The following is a 27,478-nucleotide window of genomic DNA, read 5'->3' as shown; positions in this document are numbered from 1 at the left end:
AACAAATTAAACCCAACAAACATATAAAGCTGATATTTTATTTAAAAAGTAATAAGTTGGGCAACCCCAGTGGCTCAGCAGTTTAGCACCGCCCTCAGCCTGGGGCGTGATCCTGGGGTCCCAAAATCGAGTCCCACGTCGGGCGCCCTGCATGGAGCCTGCTTCTCCCTCTGCCTGTGCCTGTGCCTGTGCCTCTCTCCTTCTCTTTCTCTCTCTCTCTCTGTCTTTCATGATTAAATAAATAAAATCTTTAAAAAATAAAAAGTAATAAGTTGACAAACCCCTAGCAAGACTGATCAAGAAAAAAAAAATGCAAAAAAAAAAATAAAAGAAAAGAAAAGAAAAAAAAAAAAGAAAAAAAAATGCACAAACTACCAGTATTAGAAATGAAAAAGGAAATATCACTGAAGATTCTACAGACATTAAAAGGGTAACAAGACAATATTACAATAAAACTGTATGCTAACAAATTTCAAGACAGGTGAAATGGATAATTTCTTTGAAAAACACAAAAAAAAAACTGACAAAAGATGAAATTGAAAATCTGAATAGGCATTTTTATAGTAAATAAATTTGCAATAAAAAACTTCTCAAGGTAGCCCAGGTGGCTCAGCGGTTTAGCACTGCCTTCAGTCCAGGGTGTTATCCTGGAGACCCAGGGTTGAGTCCCACATCGGGCTCCCTACATGGAGCCTGCTTCTCCCTCTGCCTGTGTCTCTGCCTCTCTCTCTCTCTCTGTGTCTCTCATGAATAAATAAATAAAATCTTTTAAAAAAAAAAACTTCTCAAAAAGAAAACAATAGGCCAAGTTGTCTCTATTAGCCATTTCTATCACAAGTTAAAGAAAGAAATACTGTCAGTCTTATACAACTCTTCCGGAAAATGGAAGAGAGAATAATTCTGAATTCATATTATGAGACTATCACTCCTGATACCAAAACCTAACCAAGATATTGTAAGAAAAGCAAACCAACAATAGCCTCCAAGAATGCAGATTCAAAATTCTGTAACAAAATATTAACTAATTAGATCGAGAAATAGATAAAAGTGATAATACCTCATGCCAGGTGGTGTTTATCTTAACAATTCAAGGTCAGGTTAAGATGCTTTTAAAAATTATAATTCACCATTAATAGGATAAAGGATAAAACTTTATGATTTGATTACCCCAACTGATGCAGAAAAAAAGCATTTGACAAAAATCAATACCCATCTATAATTATAACTCTCAGAAAAAAAAAAAACAGTTCTTCCTCAATTACAGTAAAGGCCATCTATCTAATAGTGACATATACACCTTTTCTTTAAAATTAGGGACCAGGCATGGATATTTTTTCAAACTACTACCATTCAACATCATACTGGAAGTCCTGGCTACTTGAAACAAGTCAAGAAAAAGAAATTAAAGCCTATAAATCAGAAAAGAAGAAATAATGGTTTTTATTCATAGGTAACATACTTATTTGTACAAGAAATATGAAGATATCTACAGCACTAGAATTACTAAGTGAATTTGGCAAGGCTATAGGATACAAAGTTAATATACAAAACTCAGTTGTTTCTATACATAATAGCAAACAACTAGAAAATGAAGAATTTTAAATTCCATTTACTATAGCATCTAAAAGCACCCAGTACTTAGAAAGTAGTATGTCCAAAATGTGCAAGACATCTACACTGGAAACCACAAAATTTTAACAAAAGAAAATAAAGAATACCTAGTAAGTGGAGGAATGTATGATGTTCATACATTAAATAGTATCAATTTTCTTCCAATTGCTTTGTTGAACCATTGCAATTGTAATCAGAATTCCAATAGGCTTTTCTTATAGAAACTAACAAGTTGATTCTAAAACTTATATGGAAAAGTAGAGTGTAGACTAGCCAAATCAGTATGTAGAAAGAATAAAGCTTCAACTATCAAATTTCAAGAGTTAGTCTAAAGCTATAGGACTCAAGACAGTGTTAATTGGACTAAGGGTGAAAAATAGATCAGCAGACAAAGTAGCCAGAAATAGATCCCATATAAAGTCTATTGATTTCTTTACAAAGGTGTCAAGGTAATTCCATGTGAAAGTAAAGTCTCTTCAACACATGGTTAACGTGGCTGAACTGGATAAATATGCAGGGGGAAATAATGAGTGTTAGGGTAGATTAACAATTTCTTTGGGAGGAACACACAAATCACTGAACATAACAAGAAAGCATAATTAGGAACTTATGAAAGTTTAAAACTTCTGCTCCCCAGAAGGCATCTTTAGTAAGCCTTCAGTTGCTGGGAGGGGATGGTGTCTAGCTGCACTGGAAGTTGCCATGGCTACTGAGGCATTCATTGCCTTCACTGGTAACTTGTTATACTAGCTCACCCAAGTAGAAAGTGAAAGCTAATGGAAGGATGACTGATAAAAAAAAATGCCAAAAATGTGTGCTGGAACACATTAACACTATCCTAGCTATGTTGTGGAGGTTGTGATAGGATTTAACAGAGCACAGGAAGATTATCATCCATTGGCCTAGTGATTGCTCTAATGGGGAATAACCATGGTTGAAACATCCTTTATTCCTGGCCAGTGGAGGCCGGGTCTGATCTTTCACTTTCATTGGTTTCCCTCTCTGTTTTGTGTTCTACCTCCCAGATCTGCCCTGTTTTCCCCTTCTTTGTTTGTTTGTTTTTCTGGATCTTCTCTTCCTAATAATTTGCAAGTGACCAAAAGTAGTTTTCATACATTTTTGTCTTACTTTCCCATCACTTTGAGTTAAACCAAGTAAACAAAAACAAATCAGAGGAAGAAGAAGAAGAAGAAGAAGAAGAAGAAGAAGAAGAAGAAGAAGAAGAAGAAGAAGAAGAAGAAAAACAAACAAACCCTACTGATCCTTTTTATCTAACTGCTTTAGTATGTACCAGAAAAAGTTCTAGTTTCATTCACTCACACAAGACTTTTGTCTTGTGCCTTTTGCCTCCTCAGTCTTTGTCCTTTTAGGTTGTAGTGGGAGTCAGGAGATTAGGAGACAACCAGAGATCTGTGTACACATTATCTCCTCATACCTCTGTGATGAGCCAGAGGGAAACTGTAGTTTCTAAAATAAGATAATACATACGAAAAAATTTCTTTAAACTCTAAAGGCTTTCCCAATACATAGGAGTTTAAAATGCCAGTGTGAAGGTAGTTATTGCACCAAAAATGTGGTAGTCGTTCAGTCTCACAAAAGAATCCACACTTAATAATCAGAGATTAAACTTAATAATCAGAGTTTTGATTTGAAGTTTTAGAACAGCCCTGGGGTGCCTGGGTGGTGGGTCAGTTAAGCAGTCGGCTCTTAATTTTGTTTGGCTCAGGTCATCATCTCAGGATCAGGCCCCATAAGGCTGGCATGCTTAGCAAGGAGTCTCCTTGAGGATTCTTTCTCTCCCTTTGCCTGCCCTGCCCCCACCCCCAGTCACTGGCATATGTTGTCTCTCTCAAATAAATAAATAAATAAATAAATCTTAAAAAAAAAAAAAGAACAGCCCAAACTGACCCATAGTCATGAAATATTATTACAGATGCAGAATCCACAGAATTTAGCACCTGAAGAGACACTGTGGAAAGGTAGGAGGCCCATCTGACAGTCCTTTGAAGCTTTTATGGCTAAATGTCCTTGCCCCCTCACTTCCCCACCCCCACCCCCTGCAGACAGCTTGCTGCCAGAGTGCTCTATTGCTAGTGAGTCAGCAACAAGCAGGAAAGGTTAAAAATACATAAACAGTACTCCTCAGATATTCAGATAACTAAACACGTAGCAGAGAAAAAAATACGTACTGAAATTCTGTTTAAGGTCATGCTTAAATTAAGCATCTTGATGTGGAGAGATAAGACATCTTCACATGAAGCAGTAGGCAACAGGCCAGGGATCTGCTCTCCTTCTCATTCTTTCTCTGTCTCTCCTTTTAGTGTCTCTTCAGTCTCCATGCCAGCTCTCCATGGCACCCCAAGGCCTGCCTCCCTGGGCTCTTCCAATCTGAGCAGTAGACTGTGTCCTGAATAGTTTCTTCCCTCCTACTTTCCACCAAAACTCCCCATCCTGCACCTCTTCCTTTAAGAACTGATTCTGTCCAAAGTGGCTTTCAGTGAGTTGTCATCACTCTAATCCTTTCAGATAAATTCTAATAGAAATCTTTTGAAGATCTCAAAAATGATTCCAATGGTAGGTATTTTAAGCATTGTGACCACCTGCAAGAAAAAAATATATATTTTTGAATTTATCTTTTCATTGAAGGCTTTAAAATTATGTGATTTATAACATATCCCTATGAAAACATAGTAGGAAATCTTACCAAAGGTTATTCCAAGAGCTCTACCTTTTCTTTGTGACTTGGACATATTGTCATGCCTCTGAGTCTTAGTGTACTTAGTTTGTTAAACCCAAGAAGGCACATTAATTTAGAGCTGTCCTAAATGAAAAACACTCTCATTCATTCATTTACTTAATAAGTAAAATTGAACATACTGCTCAGTGGAGGAGAGATAAAGGTGGTATTTTTAAGCAATGTAATATGTTCCATAATAAAGATATGAGCAAAAGACTCTGTGAGCATGAGAAAGGGGCTACTACCTATGAAATACAGGCAAGGCTACAAAGAGAAGTAAATGAAGATAAAGAATACAGAAGTGGCTGGGCAAAAAGGGGAAAATAATGTTTTAGGATCCATGACACAAATATAGGCACAGAGTTATGAAAGTCTGTGCTCATTTAGGTCTGCAAAGTTGCATATGGCTAGAAAACCTCTAACAGGATATGGAGTATAAGTGCCATTCACGGATATAAAGACGTTTTCAAGACAGCAAGCAAGTGGTATTCTTAAAAACATCTTTATTTCTGTGGCCTTGAGCCTGTGGCATTTGGTACCAAAGACAACTCTTCCAAGTGCCATCTTTCCAGGTAATCCAGGACATGGCCATGTATACTTCCTCTGGTCTGAGAACAATTAGAGGTGAAGGACAATGGAGTAGAGAAGTAGAGGAACTGTGAAGTTTGGGTGTGCAGAAGTACAGAGGATAGGACAGGAGTTGTGGGAGAAAGTTCTGTGTGGATAAAATAGCTTGGAGTTCAGTTCTTGTAGAGACAAGAGTAGAAGAGGAGGGCAGTTACTGTAAGAACTTCGAAAGGAGAAGGTCTATTTCTAAATACAGAACTCTCATCTGAAGAACACTGACTTTGAAATACTTAGGTTGTGGGGAAGTTAGTCGTTTGACTTTTTACTGACAAGGAAATGAAACTTTTGAAGACCAAACAACCTTTCATTAAAAAGGAGAGGGAACATTCTTTGAAATGTTGACAATTTAGAGTAATTCCACCTTTGACATGTCTAAATTACTGTCCTCTTGGGCGAATCATTCAACCTCCTAAGTATCTCAGTTCGGGGAAAGAAATAAGCAAGTATGTAATAAACAGTAAAAATCCCATGTGCAGATTGGTTTTTATTATTGGTAATGACTATATGTTAAACAGTACTCCAAGACAGGGAAGTGAATCAAAGGAGGACTGAAAATATATTGAGAAAACCCATTTGTTATTGCTTACTGAGAAATTCTGAAGAGCTTTTATGGTATTCTACAGTTAAACTTAGATTTTTATTTTCAGCACCTTTATTTGGAGCTGAGTTATAAGAATGTGTCCTCTCCAAAAGGAGTGAGGCAGTGAATGACTCAGACTGAACCAGGCTGGCTAAGCAGTTCCCTCACTGTAAGGATCTCATATTATTTATGCAACTTTATAAGAATCAGATAGAATCACTTAATGCTCACTTTAAACAGAAATAAAAAGAATTTTGCATCAATATTTAAAGAAAATATATAGGAGAAACAATTACACTACTCTAGTTGACCTAAGGCTTTCCCAGACAATTTTCCCATCCTGTGGTGGAGAGAAAAAGGAAATTATTAACTCAACTTTCTAGATGAGGAAGGAGGTGACCAGAACGATGTGCTCAAGGTTATGCAGTGAGTAAGAGGCAGAGCAGTCCCTTGTATCTTCAAATATTATAATCTTTCCACCTCATGCCTCTACTTCTCAAGAAATACATGCTTATTTCTGCCGAGAGCATTGAGAGTTGGTACTGGCAGTGGTGATTTCTCCATAAAGGTGCACATATTCCTGACAGGCCAGTTCTGAGCCTGGGTTGTGACTGCAGCTTGAATAATTACTTTTCCAGACTTTTAGTGTAAGTTGTGGTTCATAGAACCTAATGTTGTGTATATTCTGCACAATTTCTTCAACCAATTCAGAGGGATCTTTGGACCATGAGCAGAAAGACAGTTTTTCCAATGAATGGTCTATGACCGTCAATGAAAGGTTTGACCCACAAAGCTGAGGTAAATAGATGGGCCATGGCCGAGGCACCTAAGGACCAGCAAATGGCATACTGATCAGGTGTTTCATGTATTCTTTTCTTAGCTCTAGAAAGCCTTTTGGTCATTAAACATCTTACTCTATATTGTATCTCCTTATCATTTTTTTTTCTTTTCTTCTCCAAATACTGTAGTTTGTGTGTGTGCGCATGCGCACGTGTGTGCATGAACTATTTTGCACTTTGGTTTTTTTTTTTTTTTTATTGAGGTCTGGGTTTTTAAAGTTCCTCCAGTTTCTCTTTACTATATCTCCCCACCATCATTTAATGTCACAATGTATAGATACTACATATGGGCTGTCTCATCCTGATAGGAATAGCCTCCCATGGCCCAGAGGCAAGGTTCATCTGCCGGCTCCCCAAAGCCTGTTTCAAGTAAGGCATCCTTGTGGAAGACAAACTCAGAGTCTGACTGTGGTGAGAGTGGCCACTTTACTGGTACTCCATCAGTGAAAGAGCTGCACAGTGTCCTTCTAAGTACCCAGTGGTGTGTGTAGTTTGCTGGGTGGCCAAGACTGGTAAAGTTGTCAGGATGACTATGTAAATAAAGACTTATTATGTAAATAATAAATAATAAATAATAAATAACTTATTATGTAAATAAAGACTACAACAAGATCAGTCCAAATTTTTTTGTGTGTATTTTCATTCTTTTATTATATACTATATGTTATTATTATATTTTCACTTAAAAAAAGTCAACTAGTACCAAAAGATAATAAATTAAATAGTAAAATTTACCCTATCCCTCTGTGCCTCCTCCACTTCCAGTCCACCTACCCCAGAGATAGTCTTGATAGTTTATTGTGTGTCATTATACATTCCTTTTTACATATATACAAACAAAATCATATTTTTATTACTGTTCTTCAACTTTGTTTTCATTTAAACAATTTTGCTTATGGATGTTTTTAAATAAACAAAGTCAGACCCACTTAATTATTTTAAATTTCCTGGTTTTCCATTTTGTATGGATGTAACATGAATTATAGATTGAAGCTGTCCCCTCTGGGTAGACAATGTTTTTCTCTTTTTTTTTTTTTTTGACAATGTTTTCAATGTTTTGCTGTTACAAATAATGCTTGAAAAAAAAAAAAAAAAAAACAAATAATGCTTGAGTGAATATTGGACATAAATATTTGCATATTTTGTATGCATTTATCTGTAGGACATTTTTCTGGAAATAGAATTCTTAGTCCATTTTATTAGTTTTTAGACACTTTCTTCAACCTTCCCTAGTCTCAGTCTGAGTTTTGGATACACTAGCTCCACGTTGACTTGCTTCTGGACTGTAAAGTAGTAGCAGCAGCTCTTAACCCTTGTTAGGTTAAAACTATCTGTAGAGCATTTTTTAAAAGGCAGATTAATCAGACTGTGCCCTGAAACTACTGACTCAAAGTTTCTACAAGGGAAATGAGGGCTTTCACATATTTTAACACAAAGGGTGCTTCTAGTATTGAGTCACACTTGAAGACAATGGACTTGGTTCCTAACCTCCAAATTTTCCCACGATTATAGCTGCCTCTTTTCTCTGACTTTGGGATGTCACTCTTCTCTTTCATAATTTTCTTCACGAATTATTAGAGTTTTGTTTTTTTAGCATTCATTTTCCAATTTGTTAGCTGCATTTTTAATTATATTTTTCATTTCTTTTTACTTGAAAATTATTTTTACCCTATAAACATTATTCAGTTTAAACCCTCCATATTTATGACACTGAACAGATTGGTACAGTTCTCAGTGACCAAGCATTCTACAACATCCAGTCTCCATCAAAACCCCCTATCTTTACGTTATTACTCTGTTTTTCCTACATAATGCCTAGCAGTGAATCATCATGATAGTGGCTTGTGCTCTAGACTCAGGTTTAAACCCCAGCCCTGCCACTTACTAGCTGCATGACCTTGGACAAATTCCTCAACTTTTCAGTGCCTTGGGTTCCCCATACGTAAAATGAAGAATATTAGTAATGCCTACCTTAAAGGATTTTTGTAAGCAACAAGTACATTGTTTCATGTAGGGTCCCTTAAAAGTAATTGGAATATAGCAAATACTCATTAGATGTAATTATTTTTATTACCCAACTCTTCCCAAAAAGATTGTGAGACAGACCCCTGAGGGGCTTCTCTCTCTCTCCAGGTATAAGATTCCACTTTCTTTGACTTCATCTGGTTGTACATTGCCATCTGTTTTATGTCTTGCAGAATTTTGTTGATATCTATCATCGGTTGGCATTTCTACTCATACTGTCTCTGGTCTTTTTTTTTTTAAGATTTTATTTATTTATTCATGATAGTCACACAGAGAGAGACAGAGAGGCAGAGACACAGGCAGAAGGAGAAGCAGGCTCCATGCACCGGGAGCCGGACGTGGGATTCGATCCTGGGTCTCCAGGATCGCACCCTGGGCCAAAGGCAGGTGCCAAACCGCTGCGCCACCCAGGGATCCCCTGTCTCTGGTCTTGAGTGTTTAACCATCATTAACTAGAGTTTCCAGAAGTAGCAGACATACACATGTTCAATTTGCCAGGTTTAACTTGAAGTCTTCATTCTTTCGTAGTCACAATTTAAACATAGACATAAATACTTGAAAAGATCCAAATTATTTCTCCCAACCCACCATGACCATAACATATTTATCTCATTGTTTAAAAACATTAAAACCAAAAAAGTCATTTCTCAGCAGTTCCTAGTCATGAGCTATGTGCAACAATCCCAGAATTATGAACTTCATGATGAATTGGACTCCATGGAGAGGCAGCCTTGGTAGATTCCTTTTCATCTTTTAATGATTTCTCTTGTAGGGGTGCCTGGGTGGCTCAGATGGTTAAGTATTTATCTTTGGCTCAGATCATGATCTTCAGGTCCTATGACCAAGCCCTGCATTGGGCACTCTGCTCAGTGGAGATCTGCTTCTCCCTCTCCCTCTGCCTCTCTCCATTGTTCATGGTCTCTCTCTCTCTCTCTCTCTCTCTCTCTCTCTACATAGATATAGATATAGATATAGATATAGATATAGATATATATCTCAAATGAATAAAGAAAAAGATTATTTTTTGCATTATCCTTTCTCTAAATGCATGACCTAGATATTTAGAATCTTTTAATTCTATACTCTTATTACATCATTCATTTTGAACATAACAGCATTTCTGATTATTTAAAAGTAGAGTTGCCTTTTGTGGTAGATAGCTTCTAAGATGGCCCCAATGATTCCTGCTTCCTGGTATTCGTGACCTGCACAGTTCCCTCCCCTTGACAAACCTGTTTATAATCAATAAAACACATCAATGTAAAATGAAAGAATGTCACTTTCATGATGAGGTTACAAGAGATTATTACTTCCATCTCCAACGGACTCTCTCTTGATGGCTTCAGTGAAGCAAGTTACTATGGTGGTGAGGTCCATATGGCAAGGAACTCAGAGAGGCCTCCTACTAACAGCCAGCTCAGGGCTCCACTTCCCTTAGCTCTCAAGGAACCAAATCCTGTCAACAACCACCTGAGCTTACAAATGTATCTTTTCCCAACTGATGGCCCTGATTAATGCTTTCATTGTAGTCTTGTGAGAGACCCTAAGACTAGCAATGTTTAGATTGCTAACCCACAGATACTATGAGATAATAAATATGTGTTGTTTTAAGCTGCTAAGTTTGTATAATTTGTTATATATCAATATATAATGAATACATCTGGCTTTTCCTACCTTTATCCATCATAATGACAGCTCTCCTACTGCTTTAAGGACCTAGTTTGCCTTGTCTGTTTCTTTCCCATTCCCTCTATATTCCATTCTCAACTCCACAGTATTCAGAAGCTTCTTTCTGTCAATTTTCAAAAATACATGTTCAAGAGAACTGAACAGATTTTTGATTCAAATATGACAAATATCAAAAGTAATTTTCATGTTAATAAAACTGGCATTTGCTATTTATCTGTGGTTTATTAAATGATTCTATACTATAAGATTTTGCATTATCTTCATTAAACTGTTGAGGAAAATGAATCTCACAGAACATAAGGGATTTGTAGGTTGCATATTTAATTAGTGGTAGAGCTCAGACTGGCATTTGTGACAACTAACTCAAATGCCTTTTTTTATCCATTATACTAGGCTGCAGAACCTCTTCTAGCTGATTGGTAGGCAACTCATATATTTGGACTATTTTACAAATGAAAATTTTCATCTTTTAAAATTTTTTTGTCTTACCAGATCTCTTCTCCCGCTTCATATATATTTTCCATAAGCTAATTAATTCATTCTGTGTGTATGTGTGTGTGCATGCATACAGGTGTGTATTTTCATTTAACTCTAAACCAAGTATATCATTCTACCAACAATCACAACAAATATTTCTAAGATACATGTTACAGATATTTTATGTTCTGAATCAAGTAGAGCCCTCCAGTGTCTAACGGCCTTACATTACCACATTTTTTTACCAACTCTTGTACAACTTTTTGTCCCTTATTTTTTAAGAAATTGAATCTGTAAGTCATTGATCATATTTAGATCGTATTTAGAGCTCATTTGTTCCTGAACCTGTTCATTCTCAAGAGATATATTTTTACCTCTCTGCCAATTTATTAGCTCACAGATAAACTATACCTTTATTATTCTCGAATTTTAGGAGAGGACCCAGAAGGCTTAACTTTATGCTCTCATTATCTGCATTGGATTAAACTAAAAGACTCAGTTATCCTATGTTGTCTTACCATTTACTACACTCCTGGAAGAGATACTGGAACCATTTTTTACTTAAATTAACTTTTTTGTGATTATAGAAAAATTTTTAAATACTAAGATGTGCATACTTAATAGTAAAACCAGAGAATCACTGGCAATACTGTTAAGTTTGTGAGAGAGATATATTGACATATATATGTGTATATATATATATATATATATATATATATATATTCTCAAAACCAATCCTTACCTAATAAAAATTTGTGATAAGATTTGCAAGACTTGAACCCTAAAGAGTTTATGACCATTTCGGAGAATATAAATTTTTTCATAGTAACAAAACAAAGCCAAAAATATCTTAACTGTAATACTTTGGTCATAATCTCACCACTCTTCTCCACTGTTGTGTTTTTCTCAGAGGAATGTGTGGTTCATTCTAAGAGCACCAAGAGAGAAAATAGGAAGCAGAACCATAGCTTTAGATTTTTTGTTTCTTTGTTTTTGCTTTTTTGGTAATTATAGAAAACATAATTTTGGGATGAACTTCTTAATAGGAATAAACAATATAATACATTTTCCCCATTGGCTTTTTTGGGTGGTCCCTTCATGATCTTCTTTCTGGAACAAATTTTGGGTGTTAAATTAAGGCTAATAAGCAGAGAATAGATATGCTCTCACTTATGTATATAAATGTGTATGTACATATATATATTCATACATACAAATAAATTTTAAGCATACTCAATATTAGACTATATGCCCTCTTTCTATATATTTTATGTGCTGCTTGTTTTTTCACCTAACATAAATCCCAAGAACTTTACCATATTCATTAATATTTTTGAGAACATAACTGCTAAGGATGGTATAATCTTCTATCCTAAGTCATGCACCATAATTTACTCTTGACCAAAAAATTATCCCTTTTGAACACATAAACTGAGGTTATAAAAGTTTGAGACAAAAATAGTCATTTGTTTCTATGTTTATTATGTTTGTTGGGATGGGTTATTTCTGCAAAGTGTCTTTTCTTGTGGAGAGGTAGGAAAACAGACTAGAGAGGTTCTCTGTACTCTTTAACGGCATACTGCTCTTCCCTCCACCTTGCTGTGCTTTCCCTTAGGCTGCTAAGTATCACATTTCTGAATGCTACATCCTGGAAATTCTAATCCCTGAATGGATGAAGAAGAGGGGAACTGATCAGGAGAGAAGGCCATGGACTAGAAGTCTCCAGGACTGGCTGAGGCAGAAATAGTCCCTGTACAGTCAGGGCATGACCAAAGATTTTTCAGTTTGTTTGTTTCATTTCAGTAAAAAGCCTGTGGGTCTCAGAATTAGACCCTGACAAGGAATAGGAATGAAAATCTTTCTCTGTTATCTTTGGGCTTTCAGATCTTATTCTGGCTTAGAGAACGAGGCATGTGATGTTTTATTTAGAAGTTGCTTGTTAATTCAATACCATCTACCAAGCAGTGAGTAGAATCACCAGGGAGACTTTGGGATCTTGTCATGTTTGCTTTTAGTTTTTAGAGCTGTGACCCTTTTAAATTCTTTTTATCTTTTCAGGGATATTATAGTTAGAGGGGCTATGTCAGGCATATCTCATCTGCTGTCACAGTGACCCCAAAATGTTACTTATATATTATAAATGTATAGAAGTTATGTATATATTTTGTATTTTAGTCTATTAATTTATCCTTCTTTTGGTGCTTTGCATAATAGGAGCCAAGTGCAAAGTAATATATTTTAGACCATAGTTGCGTAAAGGCATAATCCCAATCATAACCCCTTTCATTTGTGTGATAATTGCATAGGTTTAAGGTTGTATTAGATAGTTTTTATTTTTTGTCATTTGGATATAACTTTATATAATTAAACATTTATAGGACATATTTTCATCCTGAATGTTTCCTTTGTACAAAATCATATTTCTTGCCAAATATATAAAAATAATTTCCCAACACACTTAAGGAACTTTGAATCTACTTATTCTATCAAGCAAATCCTTTAGAAGTCTCTTAATATACATAGTTCCACCTACGTGATTCATTTCCAGCCTCCTACTGCAAAAAAAATAGCAGACCTGGTTGGGTTAAGTAGTAGGTTTTAATATCAGAGATTTCCAAGTGTGGACTGTCCTCCAATCACGATATCAGCTTCATTCTTCACTTGTTCAGGAAGGATTATTGGGAGCATGGTAAACTGGAGAAAGTTAAGTGGCCCCGGAAAATATTTGACTAGCAAGACTCTTCTCTGTGCGAAGCAGAAGGAAATTGTAGATGTGGCAGAGAGAGTCCTTAAAGCTTTAGAAGTCCTTCACGTCCTTATCAAAGGACAACTTCATCAACAAAAGTCTTGTCATGGTCATCTCTCACTGTGCTCCCATTACCCAGTAATCTTCTTTTTTGTAAATAAAACTGTACACACATGCCCACTAACACAAACACTAAAGCATGTTGCACCTCACTCACCTATACAAGTGGTTTAATTCCCAGCCAATTTCACTGAACTGAAGCAAATAACACTTGACAAGTCAGTTAAGAGAGTAGAACTGCTGTGTCCCACACTATTAGGAAACTGTTGCTTGTTGCTCAGATCCTTAAAATATCAAGCCTAAAGCCAGAGCTTCACACCTTTTATACTCTGAGTTCTGGGAAGAGCATTGGCCTGCTCTAGCCAGTGCTAGCTTCTGACCATTTTACCTTTCCAGCATTCCTCTTCTGAAAGCACCGGGCCTTTCATCTACTGAACCAACACAGCAGAGGTTAATTTTCTATCTCTGGTGTTGTGTCTATATTTGCAAAAGAAATTTATTCTATTTAAAAATGTTCTTCTATTTTCTGCATATCTGGAAAGCCTAATATTCTTTTCTCTTGTAGTTCTCTTTTCTTCCCCATTAGCTGTGTTCAGTATCCAAAGAGTATAGGCAATCAAGCTGACTTCAAAACTAGCTAAAAAAAAAAATCCGTATTTGATGAAATGGTTGGAAAATCTGTGCAGATTTGTTTATAATGAGGGGAAGACTTGGAAGGCCATTTAAAAAACAGCAGTGCTTTTTAAAAACACAATGCCTAAGAGTATCCCACCACTAAGATTAGCTGATTGAATTTTGTAAGCATCTGAAAAAACCTCCAGTGTTGAAGAACAAAGTCCTTAAAAATACAGAGGGTCTCTTCTTCTCTCACTGTACCCTCCTAAACCTGGTTACAATTTGTACTCTGTGCTCATGCATCCAGTGATTATGCATGCTCTTGCGTCCTTAGGGTACTCAGTGACCTAAGTGGTACCCCATGTCCTATTTCTCACACACTAAATATCTTTATGCTTATCATTAGTCTCTAGTACTGGAAAGAGAACAGCGAAAGTTTTCTCTTGAAATATGTACTATGAAAATATACATCAGGTAGTTCTTCTGGAAAAGGAAGTTTTTATGAGTTCTGGTTGAAAAACATACTCTTTTATAACTAGGGGAAAATTAGGTAACCCCATTAAAGTTCAGTCTCTTTATCTTTAGGATGGGAATAATAAAGTATACCTGGACCCTAAATGTAAGGAAGATGTCTATCACAGGGATCAGTGTGTGGAGGCACAGGCAGCTATTATGAATGCTACCTAAAATGGCAGCTATTCATATTATCATCATCATTCATAAATTCTACAGTTCAGTGGTTTAAGTTTTCTCCATTTCTTCCTTTATGAGGGTTTGTTATAAAATATATCATTAATTTGGAATTTGGGAAGAGCTTTACAATAATTTGTTAATCAGGACACCTGGGTGGCTGAGCAGTTAAGCGTCTGCCTTCAGCTCAGGGTGTGATCCTGGAGTCCCGAGATCAAGTCCCACGTCAGGCTCCCTGCATGGCACCTGCTTCTCCCTCTGCCTGTGTCTCCGTGTCTCTCTCTCTCTCTCTTTTTCTCTTTCTCTCATGAATAAATAAATAAAATCTTTATAAAAATTGTTAATCTATACATTTATATACATTATATTTAACAAGAAAAGGTAAAATACTGGGATTTGAAAAACATTGAAACTTCCTTGTCTTCCCCCCGCCCCCTTTGTCATTATGGCATGTATTAACTACTAAAAAGTTAGATCTGGGTTAGATGTTGTACAGACAGATTATAAGATATCAAAAATATCAAGATATCAAAAAATAAACTTACCCTCTTTTCTCCTTCCTTCTTTCCCCTCTCCTTCCCTTCTTCCCTTCCTTTTATTACTCTCTTTCTGTGGTTACCTACTATTGCCAGGTACAATACTAGGGAATTGGTATGCAATCATGAGTAAGATAGTTATAATACTTAGCCTCGTGCAACTTACAAACTAGCTATTAGATAGTTTATAATTTAACAAATGAATTACAGAAATAATTTTATCAAAATAGAGCTGATAAGTGTGATGAAAGAAAGCTCAGAATTCATTATAAATAAATAATGTGCAGATAAGATGGAAACCTGACTCAGTCTGAGGAGTGCCAACTCACAGTCTGGGAAGGGTGAAGTGGGGTGAGGAGTTTTCTGAGTAGAGCTAGCATAGTTATGCCCAGACTAATGCATCTTTTTTTAAAAAATCTGTTTCTTTCCAAACACAATCATCCTCCTAGTCACCCAAGCTTAAAATCTTCACATTATTTTTGACATTTTATTCACTTTTGCTTCAACAAATAATCAGCTGCCCAACTGTCTTGATTCAGCATGTTCTTTCCTCTGTTCACATGAATGCCTAAATTCCTATTCTCACGACAGTAGTTATATCCTTTTTTACCATTTTCCTACAGCTGCATTTTTTTCTTTCACTCAACACATATTTAGAAGCACTTCCTGTGTACCTGGATTGTTAGTGCCAGTATTACAGAATTGAACACAATAAACATGGCTGTCACAAAGCCTACAAATCTAATACAATGCTGTAGATTCAATGCTGTAATCAAGTAGGGACAGTGTGCTAAGCCACAGTGAAGGCTTCCTCCTCCTAGAGGAAGAGAGATTTAGACTGAAGCCTGAAAAGCGAATAGAAGTACACCAACTACAGATGAGACAGTTGGATTGTATAAGGAACATGCAGTTAGAAGGGACAGCATATGCAAGGATTGGAAGATTTGGGTAGGTGGAAAGTAATGAGATGATAGAACTAAGCTGGTATCTAGCATCGTAAATAATTTAGACTTTTGGGGCAGCTGGATGGCTCAGTTGGTTAAGTGTCCAACTCTTGATTTTGGCCCTGATCTCTGGGCCCTGAAGATCAAGCCCAAAGTTGGGCTCTGCACTCAGTGTGGAGTCTGCTGGGGATTCTCTCTTCTCCCTCTCCCTTCCCTCTACTCCTCCCCCTGCTTGTTTGAGCACGTTTGTGCACATGTGCATGCTTGCACACTCTCTCTCAAAATAAAATATTTTTTAAAAAATAATAATTTAGATTTTTGCATAAGAGCCCTGGGGGCCACTGAAAGGTTCTACAAGGAGAGTTAATATAGCAGAAGCATTTGGGGCCTAGAGTAAAGGAGGGATGCTGAAATAAGACCTAAGAAAAGGGAAAAGTTTGATAAAGAAGATGAATTCGTTTTGTTTTGTTTTATTTTGACTTGATTTCCCCCAACTGGCCTTCTCACTTTCAATATCTTCCCCTTCCATTAGCATCCAGTGCTCTTGCATGATGCTGCCAGACTAACTCCCTGGAATACACTTCTGATCACAATTTAAAGAAGTTTAATGACATGTCTGATCATGAAATAAAATCGGAATTCCTCACCCTTTTTCAAAGCTTACAATGAACTGGTCCCATCTCTGTTTTAAAGCTTAATTTTTAGCACTCCCCTTTATGTCTTCCTGTCCATAACCATACACTCCACACTCTTGAAGCTTTCCCACAAGCATGCCTTTATCTTAGGTTCCCTCCTCCTTTCCTGTTTGCTTACATACTAAAACCTTGTCCTCCTTCAGGTTCCTACTCAAATGTGAACCCTCCTACGATAGCTTTACTTGTTTCCACTGAGAGCAATTCCTCTTTTCTCTGAATCTTCAATATGATTCAGTTCACATTATAATAGTATTTGTCACCTCCTCCATGTGGTAGACCTGTTTAGAGAAGCAAGACATGAACTCTGGAATTCAACTGTCTGGATTCAGATCCTAGCCCTGACATTTCCTGGCTGTGTGATGTTAAGCGCATTTCTTAAATTTTCTGTGTGTCATTCCTCCTTTGCAAAATAAACATTCCTACTGTGTAAGGCACTGTGGGGATTAAGCAAGTAAATACTGTAAAAATGCTTAATTTTGTATTTAGCAATAGTATAATATAAATATTTGGTATGATCATGCCATTATTTTTATCATGTACGCGGAGCATCCACTCTTCTAAACTATAACTTGAGGACCTAGTCCACAGCTGATTTATTTTAATGACTTCTAAATTGCAGACTAACTAAATAGTGAATGAGTGAATCAGTAATTAGACTTTTCACAGTTTATTTTGAAGGTAACATTTTCTTTGTTAAATTAGCTAAAATAGATCATTGATCAAAGATTTAATATATTTACATTTTTTGTGTGTGGAGCACACGGAATATATGGAGAAGCATGCCTTCTTTGGTTTTACATTGATTCAGGGGGGATACCCATACAGTTAAGTATGGTATAAGATAAAGTTAAAAAGTGCATAGTCAAAAAGTGATTATGGGAATTCAAAGGTAGGAGCTGGAACAATCAGAAAAGAATTCACTGAGATAAGATATAATTATACTAATAGTGAGAATGGTAACTTTTAGAACAAAGTATATATAAATCAACTCTCCTAATATGTTAGACAAAATTTATTGGATGCCCAATGTACCAGGCACTATATTTACCAATTCAAACTTCAAAACAGTCTCATCTGGAAGTGTTAGGATTGTGTTCATTGTAAAGATGGGAAAACTGAGGAAGAGCAAGGCAATGTTAAGTAATTCGTCAATGTTAGTAAAGAACAGACCTAAGATTGGAACCCAGAGAGACTGGATGCAGAACCTGGATTTTCCCATCACCACACTCCAAAATTAGGAGTTCTACTTCACTATTTGCTGAACTCTTTCTAATAATATATTTTATTAAGTTCACTGGAATTTCATTTTCTATTATTTTTTAAGCTATACCTCGTCCATGGATGTTAAAAGAAATTGACTATTATTCTTTCATTTATTTCTGACTGCCTCAATCTTTCATTTACAGTAACAAGTCTTCAAATTCTTCATCTGTGAAATATAAGCTTGAAGCTATAACAGTAGTTCCTTCAAGAGCAATTATTTCCTCCAAAATAAAAAAAATATGCAGACTTCTATCTTACATTGTTCACCTTTGCTTATTCATGCCCTTAATCATTGCTCTGTGTGCAATGGAAAACTTTGCAATAAGTCACAGGATTTTGTAGCTTCCAGGAATCCACTGTGCTAGAATAATCTCTAAATCCATTTCTAGTGGAAATACATGAGATTTTGTATATTCTACACTTTAGGTCCCTCTTGTACTAGTTTCTAATCTGTCATTTCTCTCTGCCATGAGAAGAAACACATATCCCCTGATCCTTTAATCTTCTACCAAGTTTTCTTCATTTGTTCTTTTTCCCCTCTAAACTTACCCTTCTTCCCTCAGCTCAGATTCCTTACTAAACAATACAGCTTATTTTTTAGAACTTTTAATTACCGCCAGACCCTCGTGTAAAGGAACTATTTCCAAAATATATGAGCTAAAACTTAAAACACACATTTACAGAATTTCAGCTTGTTTTGTGAAAATAGCAAATAAAGGAAATGGTTTTTATATCAATTTTTGGATGACTCCAAGCACTTTCCTGATAGATTGAACTTTAAAATCACATCTTTATCTGCATCTTCAGCATAGATCTAGAGAATTAGAAAACTAAGGACAAATACCACATATACACAAAGCAACATTATCTCTTGGCCACACATATAAGGTAAAAACCTTCCTTTGGTTTCTTCTTAATACCAGCCTTTTTCCCACTCCTTGAGAATTTAATTCTAATGGTATTGGAAGTACTTAGCTTAAGTAGAACTATTTGAGAAATACCATCAGAGAGCTATAGGTAATGTTATTCTTGGCACTTTTGGAGGGTGGGGCTCCATTTGTAAGTTACCAGCAAGAAAACGTCAGCACCCATCCCATTTCCCCCAGCTGTGCTTTATGTTTACTAATATTTATATCTTTGAGATTTTAAAAAAACTAAAATAACACTCAGGATTTTAGGAGTGAGTATATTTTTTGTTATGAAGACCTTGTTTTCAGCAAAATCAGTTCAGGCCTGCTGCTCTAGCATAAGAGTATATAAGTCTACATTCTTGAACAGCATTTATTTAGATTTCTTAAGCAGGGCCAAACCAATTCCTATTCTATGAGGGCTTGTTCAAAACCACCAGTAGCATGTGAAAGGTAATACATACAGTTCATTCCACATGCCTTTTGACTGCCCTCCACCTGCCCCCCACACACATAACCCACTCCAGAATTGATCACTTGTTCCTTTGTGCCCACTGAACCTGCACAGAAGTTATCACAGCACTTGTGCTATTTTAATGCAGTTCCTTGTTTACAGGTCTCTCTTCTCTTTCTTATTGGCCTTTGTATCTACAGCATGTAGTATAGTATCTGGCTCATGGTAAATGCTTCATTAATATTTGCTTCGTGATAACTCTGGAGTGAGAAGAATTAGTGAAGCAGTTGAGCAGGTACTAAGTAGATTGACTGGGGAGTACAATGCAGGATAATATTCCGAGGACTGGTTCAGACAGGGGAAAGATACTACTAGAAATGTGGAGGTAGGAATCAGCAAGGCACCAGTGAGTATGACAATGGAGGGCTGCCTGGCCGGCCCATCTGGGAAGATAAAGAGAGTGCCAAAGGCTAAGAGACAATTCATAGAAACTCCTGAAAGTTAGATTTAAAGAACTTAGGTTTGATTTGAAAGCAATAGACTCTAGTCTTTTGATTTAGACAATGAATGATCAAAAATATATTTTAAAGTTTTATTCAAAAGGATGTGTGCTATGTCAAAATTCCTATGTGAAATTTTGATTTTAGTCTGTGGGTCATCAGCTGATCCTGAAGGTCTCTTTCTTTCTGTTCTCATCCTACAGGTTGTTATTTTGTATTTTGAGCCAAGCACATTTCGCTGTATTCTCCTAAGATGGGTCCGTCTTCTCGGTTTTGCTACTGTTTACGGAACTGTCACTCTCAAGCTTCACAGGTATATTGTATTTCATTAGTTTTCATTCCCAGGGGAACATCAAAGTGTTTGGCTTAGCATATAATTACAAGCTGGGTCAGCCACTTAAATGGTTTAATTTCACGAATTTAGACAGCAAGACAATACGTATTCTTTTTCATTTTCAAGGCAATATCATTAGGATTATCTAGAAAAATCTTTAATACACCTGAATTTGAACACTATGCTTTAATAAAATGTGCCATTGGGTATGGAAAATTTAATTCTGAATAAAAAATAGTCTAGAATAAATGCAAGACAATACTGACTAGCTAAGAACAGGAACACCGTTGAAATAATAATCCAAGTCCAGAGCTCCCAAAGAATCCTTATATAGTAGAATTTAGCCATATGTTGACTTGACAGAAGCTACTGTTCTTCATTCATAAATTACATGCCCCAGGATAATCCTGCTGATGTTCAATGGGTGAAGTTCAAAAAACAGTGTTTTTGACTGTCCTCTTGCTTTAACCAATGTGCTTTAATGATTATCAACCTTATAAATTAGAGGATGAGTAAGTCCCCTTATACTTTCAAAACTCCCTACTTTTCTTAATGTATATGATAAATATAAAGAAGAAAGAGTCATATAGTACATTACTTATCCATAAAGGGCTTTCCCTTGTCTCCTCTTTCCAAGCTCTCTCAATACAGTGGTGCCAAAGACCACTGGAAAGAGAGCATAATTTCTCCCTGACGATAAAACTGCATCTCTGTAAAGGAAACCCTTTATGCTGATTAGCTTTAAAGCTGTTTTCCTAACCATAGTAAGCCATTCATATTTCCATGCTAATGTGATCATAAGTGCTTCTCAATAAAAGTATTTTAATATGGCTCAGACACAGTTTATCTTAGAGCCATAATATGTGTTATATTTGTCTTTAAATATTCCCCTTTCAATCTTCCTTAAAATGTGATCATTGTGCTATCTACTACATAAGAATCTCCATTTATTTTCAAGTTCTTGTTTTGTTTTGTTTTTTTGTTTCATTGGTACTTATTTACTGGAAATGCTCCAGAGTATGTTCTTAAATAAATGTAAATAACCTTAACTCTCAAGATTCCTTTCTTAAATATGTCCTATAGTACAAAGAACATTGGACTGGATTTCAGGAGATCCAGCTTAAATCTCATTTTAGCCTCTGACTCTAGGAAATCCTAGGCTTCTACTTCCTACAAAAGGAAAGGATTAGGCTAATCTCTAATATTCTTTCTGACATTCTTTTTATTCCATATCACAGCACACTTTGCTATTCTGTCCTTGTAGTCTTCGAGTATCTTCCGGTTTCCATTCCTTATATGATAGCTATTTTCAACTGATGCTCACCAAAAGGAAATGAATAATCTTTGGCAACCTATAAGAGACAATAAGCCTTCTAGAAATCCTGAGAGAATGGGTGACCTCTTGAGATTTAAAAATGATCTCTTTTCCTATGAGTCTAGCACTTAACATCTCTTAGGGCCTCTATTATATAATATTGTTTGTTTATTTAATTACCTTCTTCATTTTTACCTAATTTACTTTCTCTTTGAAGTGAGGATCTTACCATTGAATCCCCAGCTCTTAGCACAATGGCTGATACACAGGAGGTGTTTAGTACATATTAGTCAATGATTTAATGAATAAAAATGTCAGATGCAGACTTGGAAGCTGCTTCCAACAGTTCTCTCCACACATAATGCATTTACAGTCCCCTGACTTACTACATGTCCCCACATGTCTAGAACATATAACTCTGTGGTCTGCAAGAGACTGTTTGGTGGGGAATGCAAACACAGTATTAAATAGCACTGAATCATGTAATGAGAAAATTACTTCCATTCAGATGCTCTTTACATCCTTCTGATTATTTCCAAGAGAAAAATCAATGTGGAACTAGTAGGTCTCTAACACTCGCCAAACACTTGTTAATCTTCCTTTGCAACAAAGAGCAGATCAAGCTGCAGGCTTTCCACTGCAATGCTACTTAGATATAACTTATTGACCATCTCACTGTATTTCTATAGTTACTTTCTATTTCTGGATTATCAGTTTTTCATTTAAAGTAGCAATGTAAAGTTTCCTTTAAAATATGTTTAGCAATAAATTATTTAGCAATAAATAGAAATTGATTTAAGAATATATAGCTACTACACAGACCTAGGAAGAAATCTTGACTATGGTATGCAAACGATTGGAATTTGAGAAATTAGATTAGTCCATCATTCTTCTCTTTATTGTAAAGACTGGACTTAAAGCTACTTCTGTTTATGTGTCTTTAGAAGTCATTGTAGTGAAGAGTTAAACACTGAAGGCTTAAATCAAGTAGAAACTGTTGCTAACGTAATGAGCTGAATTACTCTTCTGAACCATATAGCTTTATACTATATTCTGTTTTTTTTTCAAATTGCTCAAATTTAAACAATTCCAATATTGCTTAAGTCTATAAAACTGAACAATTAGCATCCCAGAGAAATGTGAATAACTCAGTGGAAGTGACTGGCTGAACCAGTTTTATATTCCTCATTCTTCGTTGTGCATCTTGCCCATATTTATACATTTAGATAAGTGAATGAATGGATGGATGGTTATAGTGAATGTAAGCTGCCAAGGGTGTCTTGGTTGATATTTTTAGATTCAAGCAACATGTGGCCCTGACGAAAAGACTTTCAAGATTTTATCATAACATAATAAAGCGGAAAGACAGAAAGGGGTGCCTGGGTGGCTCAGTTGGTTAAGTATCTGCCTTTGGCTCAGGTCATGATCTCAGGGTCATAGGATCAAGCCCGACGTGGTGCTCTCTGCTCCATGGAAAGTCTGTTGCTCCCTCTCCCTCTTCCTCTGCTGCCTCTTCCCCTGAGCTCATGCACTCTCACTCACTCCCTCTCTATCTCAAATAAATAAACAAATAAATAATATTTTAAAAATTAAAATACCTCTATTTTAAAGAGGAAAGACATAAATCCAACAAATCCAAATTCAAAATTTTAGTTCTGCTATTAACTATTTATACAACCAAGAATAAATCATTTTAACACCTGAAAATCAATTTTCTCACCAGACCTATAAAGCTGTTATAAAGCTAAACAGGACTGGAATATATGTAAATATATCAAGGGGATATGGCTACTATGGCTGAATTAAGCAATAAGGAAATTCATTGGGAGGATATGGAGAAAGGCACAGAACTAGGCTCTAGAGAACCTGAGGGATCAAGATAGCATGGTGAATGCCATATATCATTTCCATAGATACTTCATTTTTTTTATTTCAATATTTTTTTCAAAATTTAAATCCTACCTCTCCAGGCAGAAAATTCTAAGGAAATTATCGGTACAGATACATAAAGTGACTATTAAAGTCCCTTGAGACTAGGATAGGCGAGAAAGACCTGAGTTTTTGCTTTATTTCAGTCACTTTCCTCAAGGTTTAGTAAAATTATGGAACATTTCTTTCTCCATCCCCTGGTTTCTCACTGATTGATTGTAGTATTTACAGAATTCCAGGAGCCTTGAAAACTTGGAGCAAGTATGAAAAAGGAATAGAATCTCACACTGTCACAGAAATGATACTATTAGCCTGGGAGGGAACTTAAAGGTTTCATTCACTTTTATCAAATTTTCCACTTTTCAATTTAGCAGTCTTGCCCTACATTTGAGAATCATACAGTCAGAGACTGCCATGCCAATCCCAAGGGAAATTGCAAAAGAGTCTAATCAATTAATGATTAACAGTGCAATATAGGGGTGTAACAAGTTGGAGTCAAGGAGAGAGTGGTTTGCCTCTTCATGGAGGAGTCTTTTACCACCGACATTTAGAATCACTATCGTGTGATGGTGATAAAAAGCAGACCAACTTTCAGTTGTCTTTATTATTACCCTAAGATCTCTACAGGCAAATGGGTCCCTTTGATACCTAGAGCAAGCCAGTCCCATTGCCCCACCTCACTGACAGCCATTCGTGCAGTGCAATTTATTTGAACCTGAAACTGTTTTGTTCCTTTTTGGAGAAAGAAAGAAGAATGGTATAGGCTTTAGCTTCTTAATATGGACCAAAGGGAAAATAAAGCTGAAGTAGGAAAAAATGAAGATTCATTTATAAAGAGGAATTTCCTTCAGTAACTGTACATATGTTTGACTTGGGACATGAATGATACAGGACAGATCTAAAAGAACATCTAGTACCTCCATGGTTGTGTGGGTTCACAGAATACTTGCTAAGCTAGGTTTGTTTGTTTTAAGGAAATTGGAAAGGCAATATCTCTAGGTTCAGAAAAGCTATGTTTTTAGGAGGCAAAATAAAGAAATGTTTTAAATGCAAGGAGGTAAAGAGAGATTAAGAAACTTAATGCTGAAAAAAAAAAGAAACAATGCTGAAAGAACATTTTCCTATTCCTTGTAATATGGTTTCTGAAAACAAATTGCCTTTCTCCTTTTTCTGAGGCTAATCAAGAAAAATAAACAAAAGACTTTTGTACTATATTTAAAATGAATATTAAAGCAAGCTGTGAAAAAGCCTTCTTCTGTCTCTGGACTAGGGATTTTCATTTCATACATTATTCAGTACTCCTTGCTCTAGATACAACACAATACGTAGCAGTTTTCTCTACTGTTCTCCTTAGCACCAAATATTTACACTTTGTGAGAAGGTTTTGTATTTTTTTAACTTAATTTTTTGTTGTTGTTCCTAGTAAATTTCAAAAGTGACTGGAAGTTACCTATATTTGTTTACTTATATATTCTTTATAGGGATACATAAAATACAGTAAGATATCTTAAATTTTTGAAAGACTGAAAGATAAGCAAGTTAGGACTGTGTAGAGAAGCTAAGAGCTCCTAAAAATGAAGGTTGCCTTCTTTAGCTTAACTTATGACAACCACTGGCTGGCAGGTAATTTGAGATAGAGACTGAGGCAAATTAGACTATTAGCTACAGAACCATCTGCCTTAACAGACCATTGAGCAAAGTGTTGGTTAGTCTTAATTTATGAAAGCCAGAAAAACAACAACCTTTGTTCTTAGGTGGCTGAGCAAAATGCCTATGGGTGTACATGAAATTCTTCCAAAAATCTTGAATTTACCCTAACTCACAATTGAATGATACTTAATGTCCCAAATCATGACCCAAAGGGTCTGAACATGGAATAGTTTCAAAATGGTTTTAGCCAGCTGCCCACCACAGCCAAAAGAACATATCAATAACATGTCCTTTGAACATGTAGCCTTGGACATTACATTTTGACTAGGAAATGGGAAGAGTTTGCCATATGGATCCTGGTAATGATGGAGACTTCAGGTTCTTCTTTCTGCTAAGCTCACTGTGATTTATCATCTTTTCTGGTTGCCGCCTCTGGATGTAGAATACCGTCAAGTGGAAAATTACTCGCAGTGACATTTCTTAAGAACCATATTGTCCCAGAGAAATGGGACGCATTCATACGTTTCTAAGGAAGCTCTCTTTCCCTGTCAGGGTACTATTTGGACATTGTTAACAAAAAAAAAAAATTATTCTGACACTTGTTAAAGAATGGTAAGACAGACTTTATTCAGGGGCACAACAACATGAGATTTTTCAGCTGGGGAGAGAGATTGGGTTCAATTCAGAATACAAGGAAACGGGATTTACAGTGAAGGAGCAGGGTGTGGTTCATGGATGAAAAACTGCTAAGAGAAAGCACCAGAGGCAAAGGAGAATTTCTGGCTAAACCCACTTGACAGGAATCTTACAAAAGACAGGCCAAGGTGGTCTCAGATATCAAGGGTGGGAGATTCTCACTAAGCTGACTAAGTAAGATTCTTGCTACAATTGGGCAATGTGAACACAAGGGAAGTCCAAAGGTTGGGCCCAGTGGAGCAGGAGGCTCAGAGGAGCCTGGCTAGCATGTGATTAAGGAGAGAATCTTTGTCAATAGGAAGCTAAATAAGTTCCAAAGCCAAAGAAAGTTACTTAGCTTCAGAGGCAAATTACAAAATATCAGTCTTACCTCACACACCCACACTTTGCATATACTAGAAAATACCTAGATGCCCTATAGAAAAATGACATACTGGGACAATTTATAAAATAAAGGTTTCAAATTCGTGTTTTGGAACTATGATGCTGGCATTTTAAGAGATTTGGGGAAAAACTTAGATTTGTACATAATTTGACTTTGTTTTCCAGTTTCTTAGCTCATTTGGGTTATCAAGATTTAAATAATTTCCCTGAAGATATTTTTACGATTTTAAATTATTTGCAATGAAACAGGAAAATCAAAAGCCATTTGGCTTGTAACAATAGAAATTTACTTCATAATTTCATCAATTCAAGAAGCATTGGCATGGAATGCACCATAGTGACTCGTGCTAATACAAAACTATTTATGTGCTATCCTGACTCTAATTAACTTTCAGAAAGTGTGTAGTTACACACCTTAGTTTTGCAGGCACACATTTCTGTCATTCTGATCACTCATATGCTTGGAAGGGCCTAAAGGAAGAGAGGCCCTTGAAAACCTGAGAAATAAACAAATTGTGCCCTGCCACTTCTCCTTCCTGTGTGCATCTCCCCTTTGTTGGCATTCTCATAATCCATCCCAACATGCCTAAATCCCTAAGTCCATGGGACTTTGCATAAGGACTAGTCCTTATTAATGGCTCCCCAGAAATCATGAAAACAGAATCTCCTAAGTTCCAATGAATTATTCTTTGATTATAAAATCTCTAACTAGAGCATAAAACAATTCCCTCTGCTCATTCATCCCCACCCTGCCCCTTTTCATGACTTCACACTGCCTTGTCTAGCTTCCTATAGGATGTCAGCTCAATGACCCTAAATATTGTTAATTATGTTGGCATACTTATCACTTTCAGAAGCTAATTAAGTGTTGCTGGCTTGAATAACTTCATTTATGAATTAATATGTTCAGTTTAATCTACTTATAGGAAGTAAAAGATTTTGGGAAATATAAGCATATTGATAAAAGATGTCTTTTATTAACTAGAGATCTGTACTCATGCAGGACCTTTAAAACATCAATGACTAGCTTTTTAATACAATTAAAAATAAAATCAAAACTCATTTTTTAATTGTTCGACTTTTCAGAATGTATTAAATGTTAGACATGAATAAAATGGGAATATATCTCACTCAGAAAACTAAAGAGACTTAAAGCTTATTTTGTCTGACGTTG

At 36.1% G+C, this 27,478-nt stretch overlaps 1 protein-coding gene across 2 annotated transcripts in view; it reads left to right on the top strand.

Moving 5' to 3' along the window:
- GPR158 (G protein-coupled receptor 158) overlaps positions 1-27,478 on the top strand; it is a 409,138-nt gene that overhangs the window by 327,039 nt on the left and 54,621 nt on the right. For both annotated transcript variants that reach the window (XM_025463914.3, XM_049099715.1), the window contains one exon: positions 20,200-20,309. In XM_025463914.3, coding sequence (XP_025319699.3) covers positions 20,200-20,309 — 110 coding nt within the window. The remainder of the gene's footprint in view (positions 1-20,199; positions 20,310-27,478) is intronic.

The sequence above is a fragment of the Canis lupus genome, chromosome 2 (assembly GCF_003254725.2).
Source record: "Canis lupus dingo isolate Sandy chromosome 2, ASM325472v2, whole genome shotgun sequence".
NCBI lineage: Eukaryota > Metazoa > Chordata > Mammalia > Carnivora > Canidae > Canis > Canis lupus.
Note: the sequence above shows the minus strand (reverse complement) of the source record. Positions and strands in the feature narration are given on the sequence as shown.